Source organism: Vigna angularis, chromosome 7 (genome assembly GCF_016808095.1).
Source record: "Vigna angularis cultivar LongXiaoDou No.4 chromosome 7, ASM1680809v1, whole genome shotgun sequence".
Lineage (NCBI taxonomy): Eukaryota > Viridiplantae > Streptophyta > Magnoliopsida > Fabales > Fabaceae > Vigna > Vigna angularis.
In genome coordinates this window covers 9,800,622-9,819,615 of record NC_068976.1, presented here as the reverse complement: position 1 = coordinate 9,819,615, position 18,994 = coordinate 9,800,622, and the positions used below count along the sequence as shown (strand labels likewise).

General features: G+C 33.0%; 2 protein-coding genes across 5 annotated transcripts; one reads left to right on the top strand and one right to left on the bottom strand.

Annotated features, from left to right (window-relative positions):
• The first annotated feature begins 2,338 nt into the window (after positions 1–2,338).
• Positions 2,339–10,837, top strand: LOC108338367 (uncharacterized). Of its 4 annotated transcripts, none has more exons than XM_052880152.1 (4): positions 2,339–2,532; positions 8,947–9,513; positions 10,132–10,168; positions 10,341–10,837. In XM_052880152.1, exons 1-3 carry the CDS (start codon positions 2,348–2,350, stop codon positions 10,166–10,168), a joined length of 789 nt encoding a protein of 262 aa, XP_052736112.1. In that variant the 5' UTR covers positions 2,339–2,347; the 3' UTR covers positions 10,341–10,837. The 4 variants fall into 4 exon arrangements, with proteins under 4 accessions (XP_052736112.1, XP_052736113.1, XP_017430691.1 ...); XM_052880153.1 differs by having other exon boundaries at positions 10,244–10,837; XM_017575202.2 differs by lacking the exon at positions 2,339–2,532 and having other exon boundaries at positions 8,520–9,513.
• Positions 10,838–12,433: 1,596 nt separating this feature from the next.
• Positions 12,434–15,468, bottom strand: LOC108336187 (cytoplasmic 60S subunit biogenesis factor REI1 homolog 1). The gene is made up of 5 exons (XM_017572526.2): positions 15,181–15,468; positions 13,634–14,224; positions 13,371–13,540; positions 13,041–13,256; positions 12,434–12,945 (listed from the first exon to the last, which is right to left on the bottom strand). Exons 1-5 carry the CDS (start codon positions 15,283–15,285, stop codon positions 12,786–12,788), a joined length of 1,242 nt encoding a protein of 413 aa, XP_017428015.1. The 5' UTR covers positions 15,286–15,468; the 3' UTR covers positions 12,434–12,785.
• Positions 15,469–18,994: the final 3,526 nt, after the last annotated feature.

Below are 18,994 nucleotides of genomic sequence, written 5' to 3'. Positions count from 1 at the left end.
AAGCTTTATTATTTTTAAATTAGTCCATAATTTTATTTTATTAAAATACAAACATTTTATCTCTTGTTACATGTATGCTATTGAATAATGACAAGGGTTAAATATGTTTTTGGTCCCTTAACTTTTAGCGAAAATTGAAATTAGTTTTTCTTCAAAACTTTGGACTAATTTTGTCCCCAAACTTTAGAAATATGTGAATTTAGTCCTTTTAACCAAATTTTGTTAACATTATTTGATGTTTCAAACGTATTTATCAGTAAACATTGAAGCAAATATGTGTCAAACGGTGTAAACAACTCAAATGCTATCATGAAACGCACTTGAAATATCAAATAAACCTAACAAAATTTAGTTAAAAGGACTAAATTCACACATTTTTAAAGTTTGGAGACTAAATTAGGCCAAAGTTTTGAAGAGGGACTAATTCCAATTTTCGTTGAAAGTTAAGGGACCAAAAACATATTTAACCCTAATGACAATCAAAAGTTGGGCATATAAAATAGGATAATGATACCTTGACAATATTTTAACATCGTTTGTGTCATGGTCCATGGTGTTTATAATTATTATTATTATTGATTGTGGAGTAATTTTGGATCAATCATAGAATGACATGTAAATGATATTAAAATATTGTCAAAAAAATGTTGTCAAAGTATCATTATCTTATAAAATAATTTGATTAATTTACGATATACTTAATGAAGCAAGTTAATTTAAAAACAGATAAATTTGAGTAAAATTAAGAAAAAACAAATATAAAACCCCAAAATAAAATAACTAAATCTATGCGAATAATAATACGTTTAAACCTTTTTGTTTTATTAGATATTGAAATGCTTAAATGAAAATAAAAGATATTTTTAATATTTAATAAAATATTTTTCCAAAAAAAAATAGTTAAAAATATTTAAATTTATAACATGTTTAAAAATGATATATATTTTCCATTAAATATTGTCTTTTTTTTTTATAGAATGAAGTTGATAATTTCGTTAGGAAGAAATCATATTCACGGAACCATATTTTTGTCGTGATTATGAAGTATGTTAAAAATAATAAAAAACTAGTTTGACTTTGACCATTCGATCACAATAGAATTTTAATTTGCATAAGATATCAATGCTTTTATTAGGTAAAAGAGAAATCGTTAGACTAAGATTCAAATCCAATTAAAAAATGGTATGAAGAAATTGATGTTGAAAGAAGAACATTAAAGTTTACTTAAGTATTATTTACTAACTTTTGTTTTTATATTAAACATGCAATTATTAATCAAATTCTATAATCATACATTTTACTTTTTTACTATCGATACATAAACTGACAAATTATTCAATTTATCTGTTAATGTAGTTATTATATTAAGTAATTTTAATTTAAGAGTACTTTTGGCACTGATTATTTTTTATTAATACGCATTTCATTGAAAATAGTCAAGTGACTCCTGTTAAAAAATTTAAAAGAGGTAGAGCAAAGAAGTCCATGATTAATTTTGTAATAAATAAAAATAAATGTAGAGGATCTTTCAAAGTCAAAAGTACTTAGTAATCAATTCTTAAGTTAAATTGAAAAATCAATACTCAAAATAATATATAAGTATAAGATTATTAAATGTTATAATTAATAAAATAGACTTAATTTATATTTGTATTTAATATTAAAATTATCTTTAATCAATATGGTACCATATCTTTTAAAATTAAGCAAGTCATATATTTTATATATACATAATTTTTTGCAATTCATAATAACAATGTATGATTTATAGATGATGATAAATATATAAATTTTACTTATAAATAGTGCATGCATCGAAAATACGAAAGTTTTAAAATTGTTATTTAATTAAAAATATGATTCTATGACAAATTTTAATTTTGCAAGCAATTACGATGATATAAAAAATAAGTTTTATTTGTTGGCAATATAAATTTTGAAAAATTAGTCAAAACATCTCATCATTCAACTACAAACTATTATATATAATAGATAAATATGTTAAATTTAATAATTATTATGTTAAAAATAATATAAACATGTTTTTTAATTAATTCTTATTAAAATATTACTCTATCAAAACATACTCATTAAATTATATTATTTTACAGTTGACAAAAATTAAACTCTAAAATATAACGCAGACCAAAATTAAAATTTTCAAAATAAGTTGATTGTTTAAAAAAAATGCAGTAAATTTGAGTGACATCTTATACACTTATGTTGTCTTTCCCTTTTCTATATAATAATAATAATAATAATAATAATAATAATAATAATTTATTATTATTATTATTATTATTATTAGTAGTAGTAATAGTAGTATAAAAGAGAAGAAATTGAAGAAATGTACTTGGAAGGGAAAGAGCGGAGAGAGAGAAAGCGCGTACCTTTTCACACTAGTGCTGAAACTAGCATCCCCATTTGCACCAAAGATCGGAGCAGCAGCAACAACAACACTTGGAACCGAAATACCAATCCAATCCCTTCGTACGAGGTTTCTCTGTTCAGTTATCAATTCTCGTGTTTAAGGTTTGGTGGCCTTGTCTTTCTCCTTGGACCCTGTTTTTCAATGTACTTTGATCACTTTTGTGTCAAAGTTTGTCACTTTTTTTCTTCTTCTTTTATGGGTGTTTGATTATTTGCTGGGTCCGTTTCAATATATGTCTTCCTCAGGTTTAAGTCTTACCATTTTTTTACCATCGGTTTGGGATACTCCTTATTTCGGATTGGTCAACCTGGTCATTTGTGTTGAAATTTTGGTTGTCTATTTTAGTTTTCATCAAAAATGGATGTTGGATGGTTTTTGTTTGAGTTCTTTAATTAGTTGTATTTGTTAGGTGGGTTTGTTTTTTTATCTATCTGAAACACCTGCTTCGTTATCTGGTAATTATGTGTTTTAGTATCAATATGGGGTCACTTTGTTTTATTTTGTAGGTGATTTTTCTGCTATTTGATGTGTTGACAGCTGTTCTTCTTTGGTTTTTTCCGTAAAATTTCGGATTTGGATGAAGTATTGTTTATGGAATTTAACTGGTTATGATCTCTTAAAGTGATGGTGCTCTCTGGCTTTTGGATTGTATCTGTATATCAGTTTATTGGTCAATCAGTCAGTATTAGCGCACTTCATCTCTGAATTTTAATTTTGTACTATTTCTCTGAGGAACTTAGAGGAATACGTAGTCATGTAATTATATCTTTAGCTGAATAGGTTCAGGTTTTTGATAGGACACAGTTGAGAATTAGGGATTTTAGAGAAAACTGAAGCTTTAGAGATTACTCTCAGCTGATCTATTAATATAAAAGATATGCAATTTGAAATACAAAGAGTTTGAGAAGAAAATCTACACCCTAGGACCCTATATGGTTGACAGGTACAGCAGAAAACAGCTTTACAAGAAAATGTTCTACAAGACAATAATAAGATTTTCTAACACTCTCCTTGGAGCATAAATATAAGTACGCATCAAGCATGGAGCATATGAATTTCATTTGAGTACCCCTTGTAGACTTAGTCAACCCATTTGCAACCTGATCATCGGAGCTGATAAGTTCAGTGCTAATTTCTTTCGACAACAACTTCTCTCAAACAGAATGTCAATTAACTTCTATGTGTTTGGTTATTTCATGGTACATACGATTACAGACAACGTGGAATGCATCTTGATTGTCACAATACAACTTCGTTGGTTGAATGTCACAATTTCAATTCTTGGAGAAGTTGTTTGATCCACAGAGGTTCATTGGTGATTGAAATCATTGCCCTATATCCAGCTTAAGCACTAGATCAAACAACAATGTTATGTTTCCTGCTCTTCCATTGTGCTCTTTTAGGAAATTATATTGTCTCCAATAGATATACAATACCCAGTAGTGGAAGGCCTATCTATAGGAGACCTTGCCCAATCAACATCACAATGCCCAGAAATTTGGGTATTTCCTTTATCTTCATACAAACAAGATGGAGGATATTGAGTAGAATGAATACCCTTGGGAAGAGCAATTGGCCAATCAAACTCTTGATCATAACTTGGAACTGTTTTATGGCTGGGTGATAGAGAAGGACATGGAGCAAAATCACCATGCAAACTTGTCCTAGCTCCTTGTATCCGACATTGATAAGGAATAAGAAATGGTGAAGGTGGTAAAGGCTTGGAATCCGTAGGATAAGGACATGGAGTTGTATTCAGTTGAGAATTTTAGGAGAAGTGATCAAGGAATGGTAGAGGTTAGACTTGTTGGACAAAGGCAACATCTTGTATTGGAAGAAGAAAAATAAAAGAGTTTCTTCAAAGTTGACACTAGTCAACATGTAATACTGTTTTGTTTATGAAGAATAGCAGCACCCCTTTCGTAGACAAGAATAACCAAGAAAAACAGATTTGATGGTTCTTGCAGAAAGTTTATCTAGCCCCGGAACAAGAATACATGATGAAACATGAAATAAAAGTTGGAAAAAAGAACGGAATGAGGAATTTTGTTTTCAAGGGATGAAGATGACATTCTATTTATCAAAAAAAATGGTGGTAAGAATGACTTCACTCCAATGATGGATACATGACTAAATTTCTTTTTTTCTGCTCTACCATTTTGCTATGATGTGTGTGGACAAATTGACTCCGTGTGAGCAAGAGAATTTAGAAGAAAAGTATTTTTGGCATTATGTTATTGTAGAAACATTGAGTATGTCCACCTATACCTACACGTCTTGATGATGGATCGAATAATGACTAGGAGTGACAGGCAGAGCAGTCCAATACCACTCTGTTCCAAGTTGAGAATAATGAATTTTGGAGAAAAATGAAGCATGGGAGGTCACTCTGAGCCTATGAAGCATGCACACACACATGAACACTTGCAACACTTATAATCTCCAAGACATAGGATATGGCGACACATGCACACATATTTCACATTGTTATGACATATTTAAATTGAAAATCAAGATTATTCAAAATCATCTATAAAAGAGTTAGTCAAATATAAAAATCTAAATACGTTATTTCCTAATACAAAAATGGATCTAATCCATCCATCTAAAATCGAAAAAGTGAACAAAGGTTCTAATTCATTTAAGATGTTTCACCCCCTTTCGATCACCACTATCACTGAAAAAGACACCGTCTTTGTTAGATTCGTCTAAAGACAAAATTAAATCCAGAAGGGGAAACACAAAATATAAAATGTGAAATACACGGTTTATTTTGTTGAAAGGACAAATAGGAACTCAGTAATAAGTTTCTTTCTTTTCAACTGCAAAAAAATTTTTGAGTTTGTGTCGGAACCTTGTTGGATTATATCCAAGGTGTGTCGGAATCACAAAAAAAGGTTTTATAAGTTTGCCACTTTAACAAAGTGTTTGGCATGTGTTTGTATTTTACAAAGAGACATGCTGTTAGGGTATAAGGTGAGAGGTAATGAGAAGGAGAAGAAAGGTAGGAGGGAAGTGAGGCCGAACGATATTGACCATAAAGGCCGAACGGTGGAAGGCATGGAGAGGTAAGGCCGAACAGTGGACAATTCAGACCGAACGGTGGACAAGGGGGAGCGACCAGGCCGAACGGTGGACAACGGGGAGCGACCAGGCCGAACGGTGGGAAGCAGGGAAGGACCTGAGCCGAACGGTTGAAGAATCACCATCTTAACTGCACAGCGGTTAGGGGGGCGAGAGCTAATTACAATAAAAGGAGCCACAATAGGAGAGAATATTCAGTATAAGTTAATTAGAGTAAATAAATATATGGGGAAATCTTTAGTAAGAGATATTTATATTAGAGATATTTATATTAAATGCATATATATTCTAGGGAAATCTTTAGTAAGAGATGGGGCGGGAAATAATTAGTATAAATAAAGCTAGAGTCTAGGGTTAAGGGTATGCTTTTGATTATTGAGTTTTGTTACAGACATTATTGTCTTGTGAGGGAGGTTATGCTCCCAAGTAATTGATGGAGGTTATGCTCCCAAATAATTGATGGAGGTTATGCTCCCAATTATTGTTTACTTTTTTTTATTCCGATATTACCATCAATAAAAGATATTCATTCGTTCAATTCCATTCTTTCATTATTCTTTTGCTTGTTGTGAGTGTGTGAGAGGGTGATTTCGTTACGTCTCCTACTCGGATACGTAACAATTGGTCCGACCTGCCGGATCGAAGGAGAGGAGTGTGAGGCCAGCTGGAGTGACAGAGAGGAGTGAGAGACATCATGGAGGGAAGAATGAGTGGAGTCGAAATCAAACTGGAGCACGTGGGGTTGAGTCAGGAAAGCATGCAACTGTCCATAGAGGGAGTGGAGACGAAGGTGGAGGCAATCTGCAAGGATTTGCAAGAGTTGATGAGGATGATGGGAGGACAAACCCATCAACTAAATGGGAATTCAGAAGGAAGTCAGGGATCCGTTAATGGAAAAATGAATGAAGAGGAGGGCGAGAAAGATGGAGGACCGAATGATGGTGGACCGAATGGTAGTGGAGAGGATGGACCAAACGGTGAGAGGGGCAGTGGACCGAACGGTGCTGGACACCAGGAGGAACATCTGAATTGGAGAAGAACGGTAGAGTTACCCATTTTCAAAGGGAGTGATCCGCTGAATTGGATCAATAGGGTGGATAAATTCTTTGAGTTATAGGGGGTGTCCGAGGAAGAAAAGTTGCGTCTGGCCTACATCACTATGGAAGGTAGTGCCAGATTCTGGTTAAGCTTCTGGAGGGAGCAAACAGATAACCGAACGTGGACATGACTGAAGGAGGCAATGGTGGTACGGTTCAGAGGAAGAAATCAGGGACCAGTCTTTGAAAGACTGGCGACCATTAAGCAATCAGGCTCAGTGGAAGAATACATCCAAGATTTTGAAATCTTGGTGGGGCAGACAAAAGGAGTGGCCAAAGAACAGCTGATGGGATACTTCATGGCAGGATTACAGGATGGAATTCGGAATCAAGTACGACTACTTGATCCGCGAGAGTTGATGATAGCTATGAGGATGGCGAGGGACGTGGAGGAGATCCAAGGGGGTGTGAAGGCTGGGAGCGGAAGTATGATCAAGAATCAATCTGAGGAGAGACCGAACGGTTCGGATACGCGGTTGGAGCCCAGTTGCCCTAACCAGAGCCAAACGGTAACTATTGTGGAGAGCCGAGCGGCAATCACTCAGAGTGGGGGTTCTGGACGAAAGGAAAGAAACTTGAGGAATCTGCCCTATGAGGAATATGTGAAACGGAGGGAAGAAGGAAGGTGACTTAGATGCGGCGGTTTGTTCGGTCCTGCTCACCACTGTCCAGACAGGAGCTTGAGAATCACGATATTGGCGGAAGATGAGGAGGGATGGCCACCACCCGAGCCTCCAGACCTGAATTGATGAGGAGCCATGAGATCAAGCTCCCCGATTCCAACCTTGAGGACAAGGTTGTTTTGCAGCGGGGTGTAATGTTAGGGTATAAGGTGGGAGGTAATGAGAAGGAGAAGAAAGGTAGGAGGGAAGTGAGGCCAAACGGTATTAACCGTAAAGGCCGAACGGTGGAAGGCATGGAGAGGTAAGGTCGAACGGTGGACAAGGGGAACGGTCAGACCGAACGGTGGACAAGGGGGAGCGACCAGGCCGAACGGTGGACAACGGGGAGCGACCAGGCCGAACGGTGGGAAGCAGGGAAGGACCTGAGCCGAACGGTTGAAGAATCACCATCTTAACTGCACAGCGGTTAGGGGGGCGAGAGCTAATTACAGTAAAAGGAGCCACAATAGGAGAGAATATTCAGTATAAGTTAATTAGAGTAAATAAATATATATCCTAGGGAAATATTCAATATAAGATATTTATAATTAAGGATATATGCTAGGATAATATACGGGGGATATTTATATTAATTATAGAGATATTTATATTAAATGCAGATATATTCTAGGAAAATATTTAGTAAGAGATGGGGCGGGAAATAATTAGTATAAATAAAGCTAGAGTCTAGGGTTAAGGATATGCTTTTGATTATTGAGTTTTGTGACAGACATTATTGTCTTGTGAGGGAGGTTATGCTCCCAATTATTGTTTACTTTTTTTTATTCAGATATTACCATCAATAAAAGATATTCATTCGTTCAATTCCATTCTTTCATTATTCTTTTGCTTGTTGTGAGTGTGTGAGAGGGTGATTTCGTTACGTCTCCTATTCGGATACGTAACACATGCCATTGAAGAGCTGTGTGAGATTCATACCTCTCAGCCGATGTATTAATATAGAAAATTATGCAATCTGAAATAGAAAAGGTTGATAAGAAAACCTACACCCTAGGACCCTATATGATTGACAGGTACAACAGAAAATAGCTTTACAAGACGTTCTAGAAGACAATAGTAAAATGTTTCTAACAGGCACTTTCAACACGTTTTTTTGTCAAAACGTTGTTCTGATTGGTTTTATGTGTTTGCTTGCAGTTGCGCACTTAAATATTCAAAGGTGTCTAAATTCGAAGTACCTTTGTTGTACATTCTAAATTATATTGTCTTTGTCTCTTTCCAGGATACGGTTTTCTTGATACATTTTCAAGTTTTCATCTCCATGTTTTGATTTTGAAGAATAAGGAGCATGTAATTGACTAGCACAAATATGGTTTTGTTATAACTGAGCTGTATATGGTTTTGGGTCTTGTGGGTTTAAAAAAGGCATGGAGGATATTCAGTTGACGATCAACTGGGACGATGTAGTCTGTCCTATATGTTTGGATTTTCCTCATAATAGTGTTCTTCTTCAGTGTTCATCTTATGATAACGGATGTCGTGCTTTTGTTTGTGACACAAATCAATTGCACTCTAATTGTTTGGATCGCTTCAAAAATTCAAGTGGTGTGCCAGCCTCTCTGGTGTCTTCTACTGCTTCTGCTGAAAATACTGAAAATATCAATGCTAAGCAATCCAATGATGAATGCAATCTGACTTGCCCCTTGTGTAGAGGTGAGGTTTCTGGGTGGATTGTTGTCGATAAAGCTCGTGGTCATCTTGATGAGAAGAAGCGCTGTTGTGATGAGGTGCAATGTACATTCATGGGAAGTTACTTGGAGCTGCAAAAACATGCTCAGCTTGAACATCCTCATGCACGCCCATCAAAAGTTGATCCTGCACGCCAACTTGATTGGGAGAATTTTCAACAATCATCAGAGATCATAGATGTTCTGAGTACTATTCATTCAGAAATTCCCAGAGGGGTGGTTCTTGGAGATTATGTGATCGAGTACGGGGATGACGATGCTAGAGATGAGTTTGAGGACTTTCCTGGAGATGAGGGCAACTGGTGGACCTCGTGTATTCTGTACTTTGATAACTTCAGAAGATCGAGAAATAGAAGAAGGGCAAGAGTCAGTCACACAAGAAGGAGTAATCGCCGTTTAAGTTATGATACTTCAAATTCTGATGAAGGTTCTGTCGCATCTGTGGAGTATGCAGATTATAGGATAGAAGAGACTGATGATGATTTTGTTAGTACAAGTGGCTCTTCAAGGAGTAATGCTGGTTATCGCAGGTGTATAGACTTTTCTTTCTTTGTTCACCTTTACAACTCATGTCTTTATGGTGAAGTTGCGTGCATAACCTTTTCAATGTTTCTTCTGGTACCATGATAAGTAGTCTTCCGTTGCTAAAGATGAATTCTTCTGAAGCTTAACATTCTAAACAAGTTACCATTTTCTACGTTTCCATTTTAATACTCTAACTTTCTAAATGAATGGTATTTCATTTGCGTTACTGCAAAGCCTGTAATTACTCAATTGAAAAACAAACATGATCTTATGCATTGTTAGCAACCTAAGTTTTTGTGGTTCATTCAAATGTTACAGTTGTAAATTAATGTACTAGTTAGCTATTTCAGGCTATTTTGATAGTTTTTGACTTGCTATTGAATTAAAAAAAGAGCATGGTATGGGGCTGAATATTTCTTTTTCCAAAGTTGGATTTAGAAGCAACTTTCTTCGATAGTTAATGATTAAATTCATCTGACTCAAATGTTTGCACATGTTATCATTTCCCAGTTATTCAATATGACTTAAGGACTGACTAACTGTATTAGATTAAGTGTTTTATTTTGATGTTTGAACTTTGAATTATAATTTCAATATCCTTATCTCAATCTTGTTATTCACAGATCCCATAGACGTCGGTCCCGCTTTTATGACAATTAGGTATGTTTTGGCTGCTCAAGATTTTGTTATTGTTGAAAGTTCCTGATTATGACATAAACACACTGCTAATTGTAGATTTCCTTGTCTTGAAAGTGCACAACAATGGTGCTGAGGGATTTTGTTCTACTTATTACCTCTAAATATGTGTTTGGAATTTTCTCAATGTTTGCAGACAGTGTGTGAAAGCAAAACTTCAGGGGACATGAATCAGATTGTGATTTGTCATGCAAAGAATACATTTAGCTCCTCTGTTGTTGCTTTTAGCTTGAGATATGGTGATTAGAGGACTCTGTAAATTTGACACTTGCATGTGGTCACATACTCAGTTTCATTTCTTTTATACATTTGCCTATTAATTTCCTCATAGGCAGCCACAGTGATTTAGCTAGCATTCTGCTGCATAACTATGGAATAATGAATTTTTTTTATCTTATTTTGGCTGTACATATAGGATATAGTAAATTGATTGTGATATGAAGAATAACACAGATGCTAGCTTCTATGTCACTGAAAAAGTATTGTATGTTAGTTCCCATTTACTAATTGCCCATGTCACTTCAAATGTCAGCAATTACATTTGTAATTATGCATAATCGTTGTATGGGAAGTTTCTGTTTGGATTCAATTTGGTTCTACTTGAACTTTATGCAAAATATCTTGCAAAACCAATTCTAATGTTTTTGTGCAGATGTAAGAATTGTGTAGTCTTTGCCTATAGCTTTGATAGATTTGTAAATGCTATCATTTATAGATTTGTAGAATCAATTCCTTACACTACATTTCTATGTAAAATCTATGATTGTGGTTAATTTAAACTTGCAATCATTATCTCAATCATGTTTAATGGTGTAAAATTAATTTTATTAAAAATGAATTCTAATAAACTTTAAAACAAATAGGCCAAGTAAGAGCATATCTGATTTAGGTGAAAATTAGTTCTCCATACTCTGGCGTGTTTTAATACAAAATCTTTGGTTGAAATAATCTAGGGGATTTCTTTTTGCAACCTCATGATTTTTCTCCACGTTTCCATAAATATGAAGATTCTCACTTTGTTATTCTAGTTTAAAGATTTATATTTTTGGATCTTGTAATTCAGAAACTTAAAGTATCGGGTAAAATGTGAGATTCTGACTGGAGAAACGACGATGGAGGATGAGGAAAGAGCATCACAAAAAGAATGATCAACTTTTACATATATACTTTCATAGAGGTGAAAGAAGAAACCATGGGTGCAAAGAAAAAAAAAACATCATCTAATTGTTTAAAATCACATTTTATATTGGATTATTAATGGTGTGGGAATTAATATGATTTATAATGTAACATTTGGTTTATTCTTTCACAGATAAGATGATAAAGAGTCTATTTTAAAACTCACTAATAATATTTAAAAAATATATTTTATAAATTTTTAAAATAAAATTTTAAATAAAATTATAAAAAATATATAAAATATAATATAAATTAAATTAAATATAAATTAAAATTTAATTTGACAAAATATAAATTAATTTTAATTTTAATTAAATTAAATTTAATAAAGTATAAATTATTTTTTTTAATTTTTTTTGTAAATAATTGATATTTATAAATAAGAATAGTATAATATTTATACTCGATCCTATTTAAATATATGTAATAAATACATGTGAGAACCATTGCAAATGATATTTTGTCATTATTATTCACATGTTGAAAGTTTTAAATGGTTTTCTTGTATAATATTTATACACCACATGTAATAAATAACAAATTCTAATATAACCAATGCAAATATTTCTACATTTTGGTGTGTGTGTGTTTTAAAAGGACGAACTAAATTATTTTGGTAAAAATAAATTTTCAAGTAGCACTCAATGAAAAATTGTTTATTACACTAGCATTATTGATTGTTACGTAATTAGATAATAGCAGTTAATTGACCACAGAATATTTATGTTACTACTAAAAGAAAATTAAAGTAATCAAGGAAACTTCTTCAGCTATGTGACCGAGCAATTTCTCATTCTTTAACTACAATTAATTGGTTTCAAAGTATAGCATCACAGGTGAAAAAAATACTCATCTTAAAGCAAACCCGGTAACATTTTCATTTCTATTTTGGAATCCAAACAATCATTTCTCTTCCTATTTGAAATCCATATGGTTTGATGTCATAAATCACAACTTATATTTTGGAAAAACGAAACCAAATACATAAATGCTTTATGAAAATGAAACACTATCTAAATTATTCTCAAAGCCTAAAACAAGAAAAAGAGAAGTAAACAACCATCAAAATTGAAAATTGCAACTCCAACAGGATTACCACTCAATATGGTCCTATTGTTTTCATGGCTACAAATATCACCAATAAACTGTTTCCTTGAAATGACATTATAACCCCCAAACTAAAAATAACACCAATTAAAGGTGTCCTTATGGTCCAGATGTTGATGAAAACATCAACAAAAAAACATGTAGAGTACCTCCTGTTTCTCTTTAGAAGACATCAAATCACTCTAGTTTCTTTGGATTCGTTGTGGATGATTCATGAGATCAATAAATTTAAAACTGCTTCAGAAAGAAAACTGGTAGCAATGACTACCATACAGCACCAATTAAGCAGTGACTACTAATATGGGACATTATTTGGCAGGTTTCGGATAACATTACTCTTCATTGCTATCTTGGAACGCATATTCTCCACACCTGACCTATTCATTTCCTTCAGCACTTTCATCCTCACAATTTGCTCCCTTGATTGGACAGTGGTCAAACCCATGCTCCTGTACCTGAAATTAAAGACAAAAAAAGAATCGCTCATCATCATCTGACTACGATTTGCTTGAATCACAAAGAAATAGATCACAATGTTTGGAAGGTGAACCTTGAAGCCAACGCAGCAGTAATGGCCATACTATTTGCTGGTGATGGTCGGGGTTTCTGACGATAGTAACGCAAAAATTCCCGAGAACCAAGTGTTCTGGTTGATATTCTATCACCAGATTTCCTGGTGATTACGAGCTCAGACCCACCAACAAGTTCTACATTGTTAGCTGTTTCACCAGATACAATGAGCTGCTTGCCCTGATCATCCACATAACTGAACCAAAAAACAATATACATTGGAGATTGAAGTATAAGCCTTGCCATATTTATAGAGATAGTTTACAAAGAACGGTGAGATTGAAATGAAAGCAGCTGGAACTGTACTAACCTACTGCTGTAGTCATAGAACTCTTCTAACTCTACCTCTTCCTCATCATCACCATCACCAAAATGCACTTTACAATGGCTTTTTGCTGCCATATGTTTCCTGACTGCTTCTAAGCTGCTGAAAGGATAACATCGATCATTGCAGTACAGACACTCGTAGTCCCTTTTGACCTAGAAAATGAAAAGAAGAAATTACGACCAAACCCAAACCAAACTTTTTTTTTGTTGGTATGTGTGTGCTGTAGGGGTAGAACAGAAATATACCCTAAGGCCAAGATATGTGAGGAGGCCTTTTGGATCCTTCAAATACTCAACATCTGGAATGAAGAATCCGTGATGCTTGTGCATGTGAACCATGCAGTCTTCAATTGTTTTGTGCTTTTGATCACACATAAAGCAACATGAGGGATCTAACTCAAAGTCATCCTCATCATTGTCATCTTCATCTTCATCCATATCAACATTTTCACCTTGCTCATTCACATTCAAACCAGTCAAGGACTTTGCAGCCCCATCAACCAAATCATCTTCAGGATCAACCTCCTCCCATTCATCTTCACTTTCTTCATTTTCAGAGTTATCTACCTCTCTTCTAGGAGGAGGTCTATTCACACCACGTTGTGGAAGTGGCTTAATTATTGCCTTCTCATCTGCATCACTAGCTCCTTCAGAGGCCCGCATCATATGACCACGTGATTTAAGGTGCTCAGCATGAGCTTTAGAACTTTTATAATCCTTTCCACAAAGACCGCAGGTATACAGCATTGGGGTCTCACTCACTTTATTCTTCTCTTGAGCAATCACAGATTGCCTAGCCAGAAATAGTGCTTCTGTCACCCCAGGAACACCAGCCACCTATATGTATTAAAAATTTAATTTCAATTTAACATTTTTAAGGAAACAAACCAAGCTCTTCCTGGTAAATTGAATATTCACCAAATTCTCCCCCTCACTTATTGGAGGGTTATATATAGTTAAGGTAAGATATACTTTATATAAGTATATCTTAGTCATACAACAATCACATAGATGGTTAAATTTATTTTAATTCGTTTCAATCTTAATCACCCATTTCAATTACATGGTTGAAATTTGCTTCCTCACACTCATCTCTTTTTCAAGTGATCATGTGACTATTAAATAACTCCTTAATCCTAATAATCTGAGATAAATTTACTCCTCTAACTTGACATCTCATATATGTGTGTGTGTGTCTCCGTTTGCAATATACCCTAATCTGCTATATATTTGCAAGCTTGACAACGCTATTCATATAATTTGGTAAACTACTCCAAGAACCTAAACTCAATCAACCTAAGCACTTAACTATCAGTTTTCTCAGCTAACTTCTCCCAATAAAGAATTACATAAGTTGATTTTAACTTACAAGAAAAATAAACTAATTTTACTTTCTTATTTTCTTCTCATAAGTGCTCCAGCATATTATCCAAACAGAGTCTAAAACACCCTCATAAACATACCACAACAATTGCTCCATGAAATGTTCTAAACACAACTGATTCGAAGCAGCTTTACCCAAGCCAACCCTCACCGAAAACACATTCCATATTACAACACAACCCACACAAAACAAAATTTACGAAATAATAAAAAATAAATGAATAAATAAATAAACAAATAGATAACACAACCCACGACACATCTCTCCAAAGAATTCAGCCAGTAAAATAACAACCCTAACAGAGAAAACCTTATTTCATTGCATATTCTCAAAGCTTTCAATCTTTCTGGATTGAAACATAAAAATAAAGAAAGAAATCGATTATGAAAGTTGAGAAGAAGAACAGAACCTTGCGTTTGAGATTGTAGCGGTGCCACTCGGACTTGTAATGGAGCTTTTGCTCAGTGTCATCTTTGAATTCCGTGTTGCAAGCGTTGCACGTTAACCCTGGCATGCTTCGGAGATGTTCACAATGTTTTTTTGTTTCGATTTTTTTGATGAAACTGAAAAGGCGAAAGCAGAAACAGAGTGTATATATATGTATACACACACACACGCGTGAGCAAGAGGATTGAGGAACGGTCGGCGAAACGATGATGAAGAAGGTTTTGCTCTCAGCGCTTGCGTCATTCGTTTAGGACCCGTTTAACATTCTTATTGTCTTTTCTTTTAGGCTTTTTCTTTATGCACATCCACAATTTCTTTGTGTACCCCAATCGTAAAAAGTGACTTCCGAATTAACTGTTTTGAAATTTTTTCAGAAGCTTTTTAAAATTTTAAAATTATGTTTTCCCGAATGAGAATTCTGAAAATTGGACTTTTGGAAAACATAAAATGTATTGCAGAACAAACTTTCAGAATAAGTTTTGTAAAATAAATTTTCGAAACATATTAAATGCATTTTAAAAAGAGCTTTCCAGAATGGATTTTTTTTCCCACTTGTTCTCTCTGTCTTTCTTCTTCATGTGGCAACAATGGTGGTTTGGTGTAGTAAGAAAGTGTATTTTTTTTAATCTTTTCTGCTTAGGGGTGTAGGAACAAAAGCCTCTTTTTTGTTTTGGGCTTTTCATCTGTGCACCTCCCAATATGTGTGAATGACCAAATAGTCCTACTGCATTTATGGCCAAATAAATTATTCCCTTCAAAATATTTCAAAAACATCAAATTTAACTTTATCATAAACTTCAAATACTAATTTATTCTTTATTTTTGTTGAATTTATTTAAATTAGTCATAATATTATTATTTTTCAATTGGGTCATTTTATTACCATCATCTAAATAATTAACGGTCATGAATAATGTCTACCACATATCAATTTATGATTTTTTTTATTTTATTTGTAGTTTTTAAAATTTTAAACTTAAAAAAATATTTATATGTCAAATCAACGTTGTATCACGTGTTTATATGAATAATGAAAAATTCATGGGAGCTTATTACTAACATATTGAGGCTTATTTGAATAATTGGAGTTGAAATGAATCCTTAGTAGTATGGATAATGCTACATAAAAAAACTTTCTATAATTTCTAGAACATGATTTCTAAAATAGAATTTTCGAAATAGAACTTTTAAAATAAAGATTTCTAGTTATAGAACTACAAGAGTACTCAAAAATAAAAATTTTAAAACAAAATTTTCAAAATATGATAAATATTGAGTTAAGCTTACTGTTTACTTTTTAACATAGTATCATAATTCTAAGTTAAAGTCTATTCTAACGAAATTTTTTGTTTGTTAGGTCTATTGTTTTACTTGATATTGGACCACCATCCATTAATGTCAAGTCTTATACTTGAAATGTATTTATCTTAATGTGAGGAAAGTGTGTTGGAGATCCAACATTAACAAAAAATAAAATAATTTCATAATATATAAATTACAGATTATTTTTGTAGAATTGAGTAAGTTTAAACCCATTTACTAACAAAATATATAAGATATATTATAAAATGAGTTTTTTTGGAAGGAGCGTTCCATAACAAGTTTGGGAGTTACTCCCTCCACCACCACACACACCTTCTCATTTCTTTTTCACCCCTCAGTTTAAACGAATGACGGATGTGAATATGCGTTTGTTTCTTAAACAGTAATTGAATACAAGAGTTTTACTCTTTTGTTGTATAAGACCTTTTCCCCATATAGATAAATCTACACTCAGTTGAGCTTAGAGTTTCCTTATGTAGTCAACTCAATCAAGCTATTCAAACCTTTTTTATTTATGGATTTTGTGATTAAGAGCTTTGGGAGTCTGACAACTTCTAATTTTTCATAATCTTTTCTAATTATTTGATAACATTTTCTAGACCATTTTATGGCTAATAGCAAACTTGTAAGTTTTGACTAGGAAATAAAGTATTTGGCTAACTGAAAAATCTTGTGAATTGATGATTTCTTCTGCAGGTTGGGAACTGTTGTGTCATTGCTGCAGTTCTCATTGCAAATATGTTGTCTGATGTTCTTCAGCGTGTGGTTCTGTGGAGTTGCCATGTGAATCCATCAATGGGAAGAGAGAAAGAGAGATTGTTGAGGAAAAATGAAAGTACTCCATAAGTGAATTAGAAAGATAAAGGAAGACAAAGATATCATGTTAGGTTATGCCTATGCACGTTGCAATAAGATAATGGGGGAGGTGTATGGTATTTTTGGAATAAAAAAATAATGAGAAGGTGTAGGGAACATTTGGGGTGGTGAAGGAAGCAACGCCCAACAAGTTTTCCTGAACAAATGAAATGAGATTCAACATGAACTTTTTGAAAACACCCGAAAAATAAAGCTTTACGGGCCAGAAGCCCAAATCAAACAAATAAAAGTTTTCTTTTGCAGCCCCTCTCCAAACTATCCTTCATTAAAAATATAATAAAAATTTTCTGTACCTCCTTATTTTTAATATTTTTCATATTAGATTTCTGATGATATTTCCAGATTTAGAAAACACCTTTTGGAATATCCATTTTTGAATGTAAGAAAGAAATTTTCAGAGTTAATATTTCAGAAGGTATTTCGAGATCTGAAAATGTCTTTCAAAACACTTATTTTGATTTTTTTTTTATATTTCAAAATACTCAATACAAAATTTTATATTCTGAAACCTTTTGGAATATTTTTTATATTTCTAAATGACTATTTTGGAAGGTATTTTCGGATCCAAAATGTCTTATGGAATAGTTATTCAAGAATATAGAAAAAAATTACAGAATGAGTGTTCCAAAATGTTTTCCCAGATTTGAAATGTCTTCCAAACATCTATTCTAGAAATGTTTTTTCTTATTTCAAAATATATTTCTGAGTTCGAAATGTATTTTTGAATCAAAAATATATTTTAGAACAATTATTCCAAAATACAAAAGAAAATCCAAAAGAGGATGTTCCAAAAGCTATTTATCTTCCGGAGCGTATAAAACATAAATCTTTGATGTAATAGTGAATCCGGAATTCTTACACCCCATTTTCACATTCCTATTATTACAACATTTTTAATGGTTTTCAAATGTCAATGAGAATCTAGTAAGCAAAAATGCCATGCAACACGAAGAAAGAGATAGATGGAGGATAGAAAAAAGTTAGTTTTGTTAGAAAGTAATAAAGTACTTTTAAAATCTAAATATGGAGTGTTATAAGTTTTGTTGGTTAAACTTTTTTTTTGTTTATCTACCCAAAAAGTTAATAAAATTAGTTAATTTAAAAAAAAATTATGGGTCAAATTGGGTATGCTACTATTTCTGAATTAACACATTTATATGTAAGGATAAAAATATTTTAAAAAATTTTGGTAGTAAAATTTGATTACAGGAGACTGAAATGAAGGTCTAAAAACGGGTCTATGAAATGCCTATTTTTTCTTCAATTTCTAAAACTGCAAATGCTTTTCTTTGAGGTGATTAGAATATTATTAAAGCGATACTTACCGAAATAGAAGAAAAAGTGTGTTCGTGGTGTGGCCGTAGCTTTCAACACGTGAAAACGACACTGACAGATTAGATAACAAAGTAACAAGTTCCATGTCCATAGTAAATTAAAATATAAAAGAAACTAAAAAGGTAGAAAAGTGAGAAAGAGATATGTTAGGTTTATCAACAAAGAATAGATACAAACACCAATCTTAATTATATAAATGATTGACACCACTTAATAAATTAATGGATCTTTATTTTTATATA

Coding starts and splice junctions, on each gene's coding strand:
- LOC108338367 (XM_017575202.2), top strand. CDS start 8,663: ATGGAGGATATTCAGTTGACGATCAACTGGGACGATGTAGTCTGTCCT. Junction 9,514..10,131: donor AGTAATGCTGGTTATCGCAG/GTGTATAGACTT, acceptor TGTTATTCACAG/ATCCCATAGACGTCGGTCCC.
- LOC108336187 (XM_017572526.2), bottom strand. CDS start 15,285: ATGCCAGGGTTAACGTGCAACGCTTGCAACACGGAATTCAAAGATGAC. Junction 13,541..13,633: donor TCACATATCTTGGCCTTAGG/GTATATTTCTGT, acceptor TTCATTTTCTAG/GTCAAAAGGGACTACGAGTG. Junction 12,946..13,040: donor ACTGCTGCGTTGGCTTCAAG/GTTCACCTTCCA, acceptor CTTTAATTTCAG/GTACAGGAGCATGGGTTTGA.